We start from the raw sequence: 8,149 nt of genomic DNA, 5'->3' as shown, positions 1-8,149 counted from the left end.
AGTTCTCATCCTCCTGCCTCGACCCCCCACCCCAAGTTGGGATTAGAGACCGCCAGGCAAACGGCAGTTTTAATAATAAAAAAATAGGCGATATTGTTCTACAGGGTCATGAAGCGCAGAGCTGCGGAGGACACACCAGACTACTTTCCTGAGACGGAAGTTTCTAGATGCCTTGTGCTACGCGCGGAAACGTAAGCGGGAGAGCAGGTTGGGGACACGAGGAACTCCCACCTCACTGAGCACCAGACCCTTTGCAACCAAGGCAGCCACCGTGGCAAGTTAGCTTAGATGCAGTGTTGCTAGGCGACAGTAGCTTTGGTTTATAGTTTCCTTTGCCAGATTTTTTTTTTCCCCACGGCGAGGCCACCACCTATGCAAATGCCCTGGCAGCGGGCTGGCTGCTAAGGAGCCTCGTTAGCGCAGTAGGTAGCGCGTCAGTCTCATAATCTGAAGGTCGTGAGTTCGATCCTCACACGGGGCATCCTGCATTGTTTTCTTGCAGAAAGCAAAACTCCTTCATTCTTCGCAACAAATGGGACTTGTGGGAGGGGTGTGTCATGCTGGGGCGGGGCTTTCCCCTGCGACCCTGTTTTAGTGAGCTGGACATCAAAGGTTTCCGGCCAAACGCCCTGGGGCGGAGCCTGGAAAAAGGGTGTGGCGCCATGCAAGGGCGTGTGCCCAAGAGAAGGCGTGACCACATGTAGGGCGGGGCTTACGGCTCAAGGGGCGGGGCGAAATATCTGAGTGGGACTTTGAAGGCTGTGGGCGTGTCTAGGGGGGGCGGGCCCTATTTTCTTCGAGGGGCGGGGCCAATCCTTGCGGGAGTGTGGGGAAGCAGTGGGCGTGGTCACGCTTGGGGTGGAGCTTGAAGATCCAGCGGGCCGGACTACGGCCGCCTCGCCGCCTGCGCAGATCGCCGTGCGTGCGCGCTCGCTCGCGTGCGCGCGTCCGCGGTGGTGACGGGCATGGCGGTGTGTGCTCGGCTCTGCGGCGTGGGCCCCGCGCGTGGGTGCCGCCGCCGCCAGCAGCGGCGCGGCCCGGCCGAGACTGCGGCGGCGGACAGTGAGGCGGACACGGACCCCGAGGAGGAGCGCATCGAGGCGGGGCCGGCGCGGTGCTCCCTGCTGGAGCTGCCGCCCGAGCTGCTAGTGGAGATCTTCGCGTCGCTGCCCGGCACCGACCTGCCCAGCCTGGCGCAGGTCTGCAGCAGGTTCCGGCGCATCCTGCACACGGACACCATCTGGAGACGGCGCTGCCGCGAGGGTGAGCGGGTGCATCCCCTGTCACGGGCACTCGGGCCGAGGCAGGAGCATGGTGCGGAGTTCCAAACCAGGCCTGCTGCAGAGTGGGAAGACCAGACAGCTAGCAGGCCTGCTGCAGAGTGAGACCCTGTCTTAGAAAACCAGACAGTCAAAAGGCCTGGGCTGCAGAGTGAGACCCTGATTTTTAAAAATCCCAGCCCCCGTCCCCCAAAACCAAACCTACAGCCCACCCTCCCGGTGCAGGAAGAGTGAGGACGCAAAGTGGTTACAGTCCCATTTGGAAGGCCTTCCTTCCATGTACATACAGCACGGTACTCAGCCTGAGTGGCTTGTCGGTATGTGTCCTGAAGCCTTGCTGGTGAAGGGAACTTAACGGATTCCACTGCCTGCGTGCCCCACAGGCTAATGCCCTGACGGTGGGCTTCGGCATTTTCTGTCTTCTGGCCATGGCATGCTAGAGACTGCTTTGTGCATTTTATAGAAATCCAGGGGATTTACATCTGTCTTCTGGAAACCTCTGGGGTGGTTGGTCTTCATGGGTTTGCACTTTCCAAAGTGGGATTGTGGGATGGCAGGCTGTGTGAGAAGCGGTTTCCCCAGGTCCTCCCCGCGGCAGGGTTCTTGTGTGATTTCACGGTTGACATCGGAGTTCTGGTTTGTCTCCACTTACCCACGGTGGGAAGTTGGGGGTAATTTTACCCCCAGATCTGAGTGGGAGCGTTTGGTGTCAGTGACCCTCCTGAGGGCAACTTGGGTCGGAGCTTTTATAAGGAGAAGCATGTAAAGTCCTCAGTCCTAAATATGGCAGTTTGGCCTGTCTTTTGGTCCAGGTGTGATGTCTTATTTTCTTTTGTGAGAATCCTCAGTAGTAACCTTTAGTCACACAGGATAGGTGAAGTTTGTTTTCAGCTTCTCTCTGAGCACTGTGCTTTCTTTTTACAAATTACTTCGTTTATTATTATTGTGTGTGCGAGAGAGGGGGGGGGGAGGGGGGGAGGGAGGGAGGGGCATGTTTGTGGTTAGAGGACATCTTCTATTCAGGTTGTGGTAACCCCCAACCATACAATTATTTTATTTTTTGTTTGTTTTTGTCTTTTTTTTTTTTTTTTTTTGAGACAGGGTTTCTCTGTATAGCCCTGGCTGTCATGGAACTCACTCTGTAGACCAGGCTGGCCTCAAACTCAGAAATCCACCTGCCTCTGCTTCCCAAGTGCTGGGATTAAAGGCATGCGCCACCACTGCCCGGCTCAATTCTTTTGTTGCTACTTCATAACTGTAATTTTGCTACTGTTACGGATGGTAATGTAAATATCTGTGTTTTCCCATGGTCTTAGATGACCCCTGTGACCCCTGTGGAAGGGTCGCTCCACCCCCAGTAGGTTCTCAACACACAGGTTGAGAACTTCTCCTCTCTGGGGTCAGGGGATGGAGCTCAAGTTGTTGGCTTATGCAGCAAGGGTTTTCTCTTTCCTGCTGAGCTGACTGGTGCTCACCTGATGGTTAGGGTGTGCACCTGTGACACTTCAGCGTGCTCTCCGTTGGCCAGCTGAGCTTGTGCTGATCTTGGGGGAATTGCAGGAGGCTCAGCTAGGTAGGTCATTGCTAAGATCGAGATCACAGACTTCTGTGAAGCTAGAGGTGTCCTCCGGCCATGCTAACTGAACTGCAGCTTGGGGCACACTCTGAGAGTTGTGAATGGAAATGTATAGAGTCCCATTGCCAGTGTAGAAAATGGTGGGGACAGCTTGGGAGAGCCTCTTCTAGCCCCCTCTTCCACTGACACAGCTTCCCACAGTTTGGTGGGACTCCAGAGCCATGACTAGAGAGCAAATCATCTCACCTACGCCAGGATTCCAATTGTGAGAAATCAAAGGCTCAAGGACCAAAAGGCTGCCAAGTATTGATTGAGCCACCACACCTAGCATTTTAAAAGATTTATTATTATTATTTTTATGCGTGCGTGTATTTGTATGCGTGTATTTATGTGTGTGCGAGTGTGTGCATGTGGTTGCAGGTACCTACTGGCTCCAGAAGATGGGCATAAGATCCCCTAGAGTTGCAAATGGTTATCAACCACTGCATGTGGATGCTGGGAACCAAACACAGTCCCTCAGGAGAGCAGCTTGTGCTCTTAACTGCAGAGCAATCTCTCAGCCCTCACCTGGCATTTCCCACTTTGGTCTGTAGGTTTTATTCAAGTAATCTGGGAGGATTTCCGTTTCATGTTTCTTTTGTGTTCACTTGGTTTTGAACTCTTGGGTAGTTACTGGCTTTAGAAGTTTGTGCTGAGGTGCTGAGCGGGGCCACTGGGTTCTTGGCAGCCCTTTGTGAGACAAGATCTCCCAGTGTAGAGGAGGGTAGTTTTGAACTTTTCATTCTCCTGTTTTTAACACACACACACACACACACACACACACACACACTGGGTCACAGCCTTGTCAGGTCACCTGGCTATTCAGGAAGGTGTACTCTAATCCATGGGGGTCAGGAAGAGCTTGACTGGTGGGCCTGGGATTTGTGGGTCTTCCTGAGGCAGTCTCTTTGTGCCTAACTTCCTGAGAAATTGCTGTGTGAGAGACAGTGTTGCCCTTATTTCTCTGACCAGGGTAGCCCAGTCAAGTCGACAGGTTCTCTAGTGCAAGAGTGAGGATTAAAAAGAAAAAAGACAATTAGTCGACATTGTAGCATGACCCCAGTCAGTTCTGAGGTTTATTTTTTCCCAATCTGCTTTTATACCATTTTAATTACATGCAAGTATTTAGTTCAGTTCTAGTTCTAGGTTGAGGTTTATTTTTTCCCAATCTGCTTTTATACCATTTTATACCATTTTATACCATTTCATACCATTTTAATTACATGCAGGTATTTAGTTCAGTTCTAGGTTGAGGAACTAGCAATACAGTAAATGCAAATAGTCAAGGAACAAGCCAGGCAATAAGCAAAGTCCCGTGATCACTGTCAAGATCACTGTTTCTAAGGGCTTATCAGATTTGGAGTGGCTCCAAAAGCTCTCTACATTTCTCTGAGCCCTTGAGCATCTTCTTTCTTGGATTCCAAAATCAAGTAGATTTATGTGAAAAACAACACACAGCCCCTCCCCCGTGAGCAGGCCTGGACCCTCTCAGTGTCTGTGGTTTCCTGGCAGGGCTGTGGTGTTTGGTAGTCTCCGTTTGTGGTGTGTCCCAGGGAAATAGGTGAGGCTAGTTTAAGGTTTATGAATCTGTTGCTGGGATTTATTCTTGCTGAGACTTAAACCAGGACTGACCATCAAGGCGTGGACCAAACACTTGTTTTAATAAGTTTGTAAATGGTCCTTGGAGGTTTGTAATCTAGTTTTCAGGAAGCTGAGGCAGAGGGATCAAAAATTCAAGACTGGCTTGGGCTATAGAGTGAGTTCAAGGTTAGCTCTTGTCTCAAAACAAAAAGTAAAAAGAGTCTGGGTGTAGCTCAGAGGGTGGGCGCTGGGCCAGCTGAGCGAGTCCCTGGGCTCTACTCTTGTTACCTCTGAGAATGAAAGCAAATGAAAAAGCAAACCTGTTCTTTCTATCAGGTAGCGTGGTCTCCGACCAGGAAGTTACTAGGACCCTGGGATGCTGTCATTGGCTGTTAGACACAGCGAGTGCCTCAGGACCTGTGTCCCGATAGTGACATGAGCAGTTGCCACCTTGGTCCCTCTGTTCTGCTGGTCAGGATGTAGAGTGACTTGGGGGAGCTGGGCAGTGATGGAGTCCTCTCTGGAAGTTCTTCTCTGGGCTGGTCAAAGACTGCCTCCTGTTAAGCCAATTCTGCCCCTGGGGCTTGTGCCATAGGTGGTAGTGTCCCCAGAGGAGAGGGACAGACCTAGCACCCAGCCACCTGGGCATAAGCACTTTTTTTTTTTTTTTTTTTTTTTTGATGCATCACCCCCTTGGCCAAAGGCCAACTGTATTTGTGTCCTGTGGGAAGGGAGGGCTGTAAATATATCCTCGTCTCCAAAGCAGCAAGGGCAGGAGCCTCAAATACCTGCCCTTGCCTGACAGGACTCTGGTTAATGCTCCACCTGATCGGTTGCTGGCCACTTCTGATGCCTCATGGCTCAGTGTGTGCTTCCCTAAAGCCAGCCCAGGGCTATCGACATCTCAGGCCCTGATTCTAGATCAAACTGCTTGTTCATACTGGGGCTGGCAAGATGGCTCTGTCAGTACAGCACCTGCCATTAAACCTGATGCCCTGAGCTCACTCCCTGGATCCCACCCTGTGGGAGTCCTGCAGGCAGTCCCCTGACTGTAATGACACCCGTAGTTCCTCTACAGTGGTGTGACCGGGTCTACTGAGGGCTTGCTAGTTGCACCCCTCACGCTCTGAGAGGAGAGGCTAGTGCCCCTGCTGGAGCTTTGTTAAGTAGCTGAGCTTGGAGGGGCTGCCTTAGGAGGATGTCTGAAATCCATTTAGGAATATTTAAGGTCCAGTGGACATGTTGATGGTGCATGGCAGAAAACACAGGCTGTTCAGAAATAGAGGGACAGCAGGGCCTCATCCTGGAGGAGCGAAGGCCCAGAGTTGCGAGGTCCCCCCACCCCCACCCCGTCTCACCCATCCCTGCTGGAGAAGCAGTTTGGCTCTCAGGTTATATTTTATTTTTTCAAGATTTAATTTATTTGTTTTATGTGAGTACACCGTCGCTGTTTTTGGATACACTCAGAAGAGGGCATCAGATCCCTTTACAAATGGTTGTGAGCCACCGGGTGGTTGCTGGAAATTGAACTCAGGACCTCTAGAAGAGCAGTCATTGTTCTTAACTGCCTCAGAGATGGCTCAGCGCCCACTGAGTTGTATTTTTATGCTTTTGTTTTGGGTTCGTTTCTTGTGAGGCAGGATCCCATGTGCTTGGTAGCCTAGGGTGTCCTTAAACTTGGACAGATCCTCCTGCCTCAGCTTCCTGAGTGCTGAGATTACAGATGTGGGCCACCATGTGTGGCTTCAGGTTTTTGTTGGTGGGGAGTGGCTTAAGGATCAAACCCAGACCTTGGACCTGGGAGGTGAGTGCTCTACCATCGGCCTCTGGACCTGACTCCCAGCTCTTCCTGTCTGCTTGCTTTTGATTTTTTTTTGAGACAGGTTCTTGGTTTGTGGTCCTAGTTGGCCTTGACCTCCACGGTGCTGGGCGTATACATTAGATTTAAAGCTGTTTTACTTTTTGTGAGACAGGTCTCATTTGGTAGTCCAGGGTGGATTTGAACCTCCCCTGTAAAGTGGGATGACGGGTGTACTGTCACAGACCAGATGAGGCATTTAAGAATTAGTTTCCACACACAACCAGGGTGCCTTTCCCTTGGCTGCAGAGGCAGGAAGGAACTCGTGCTGAGGTCTTTTTAGGGCTGCTTCACCATAGGAGAGCAGGCTGGGTGTGAGTCTGTCTCTGCAGGCATAAGTGAAGGTTGGCTTTGCCACAGTGAGTGGGTGGACCTGGGTGATTGGCCCTCTGAGATGGCCACAGGGCATCTGAGGAACTGGGCATGTCTTCCTTCTGGACAGAGGGTAAACACAGCTATGTTGGAGACAGTTACCTCCTGAAGCCCACACACCCCTACCCCTCTCCCTTCAGAGACACCTGGGCCTGGTCACTGTGAGTCACTGCCCTCTGGCAGCCGCCCAGCTGTCACCAGTGGCGAGGGAAGGGCTGACCGGGACTCATAAGCCTGGCACTGGTGTGCAGGAATGTCCCATGTCCCAAGCCTCTGAAGGATCCAGAGCAGCCTCCTCTCAGATTCAGACCGCAGATGAATGGGGACTGTGCCCACAGTGGGCCCCTGCTATGCAGTTGTCTTGGGGATGACCAGTAATACTCATGAGGGTAGAATGGGCTTCCTGAGACTTGGGCTTTGGAGATGGAGATTGCTTGCCTTCTGCCAGCTGCTCGAGAGGCCACGTCGACCAACTGTGTGTGCATTTCGGCTGGTCTGTTTTTTAGCCCCTGAATGTTCGGGTGCTTGTGGAGAGTGTGGGCATGATATTCTATAGGAATGATAATCTGGGCCTGCTTTATTTAAGATTGATATCCAGGATGAGAGGAGAGCTCGGTGGTTAGAGCCCTGGCTCCTCTTCCAGAGGATCTGGTTCAGTTCCTTGCTCTCAGTTTCAGGGGATCGGTGTCCTCTTCTGGCCTGAATTGTACCACATGCTTACAGTACACATCCATACATGCAAGCAGAACACTCACAAATGTGAACTAAAAACAAATGTTTTAAAAAAGGAAATGAGAGCTGGCTTAGCAGCTAGGGGCAGTGGTTGCTCTTGCAGAGAACCCAGCCTTGATTCTGAGCACCCACGTGGTGGCTCGCTACCTTCTGTAGCTCCAGTCTCGGGATCCGAGAGGCTTTTCTGGCCTCACTGGGCACCAGACACACTCATGGTGCACAGACATACATGCAGGCAAAACACTCGTACACATTAAAAGAAATGAATCTAAAAGGGGGGGGGTCGGGGAGACAGGTGTGTCCTGCAGCCACCTCAGTGGCTGAGTCCAGTGTCTGCCAGGACAGGCAGACATCTATCTGGGTGGAGGGGTGACCTGAGTGTCCTCTCTGTCGCTGACGAGTTTATCTGTCATCTCTGAGCTCATGGCCTGGTCCTGTGACTGGACAAGAATCTGCCTCCGAGGTTTTTGTGGGAGTCCAGTTTCACTTGCTGGCCCCTTGTCTGTGCCCAGAGCCAACGCTGTGCTGTCTGTGTGGGACTTCTGAGACACACATCAAGGGAGAGAGACGTTTGGGGACAGTGACACTAAGTCCCCAGCGACTGAGACCACCTGCAGGGAGCTCATTGCAGGCTAGCCTTACTGGGTAGAAGTCTGTGTCCAGAGGCTGCAGCCCTGCAGTAGACCCCTGAGGGGTAGAACCCAGTGACTT

At 52.0% G+C, this 8,149-nt stretch overlaps 1 protein-coding gene and 1 non-coding gene across 3 annotated transcripts in view; both read left to right on the top strand.

Annotated features, from left to right (window-relative positions):
* Positions 1 to 408: 408 nt before the first annotated feature.
* Trnam-cau lies at positions 409 to 481 on the top strand. The gene has a single exon. It is a non-coding gene; the product is annotated as a tRNA-Met (tRNA).
* Positions 482 to 963: 482 nt separating this feature from the next.
* Positions 964 to 8,149, top strand: part of Fbxo31 (F-box protein 31) — a 28,233-nt gene continuing 21,047 nt past the window's right edge. The window contains exon 1 of one of the 2 annotated variants that reach the window (XM_028752812.1): positions 964 to 1,263. In XM_028752812.1, the coding sequence (XP_028608645.1) occupies positions 966 to 1,263 (298 nt within the window). In that variant the 5' untranslated portion in view covers positions 964 to 965. The remainder of the gene's footprint in view (positions 1,264 to 8,149) is intronic. The other variant, XM_028752829.1, reaches the window with a different exon arrangement.

Source organism: Grammomys surdaster, unplaced genomic scaffold (assembly GCF_004785775.1).
Source record: "Grammomys surdaster isolate TR1022 unplaced genomic scaffold, NIH_TR_1.0 128, whole genome shotgun sequence".
Taxonomy (NCBI): Eukaryota; Metazoa; Chordata; class Mammalia; order Rodentia; family Muridae; genus Grammomys; species Grammomys surdaster.
Note: the sequence above shows the minus strand (reverse complement) of the source record. Positions and strands in the feature narration are given on the sequence as shown.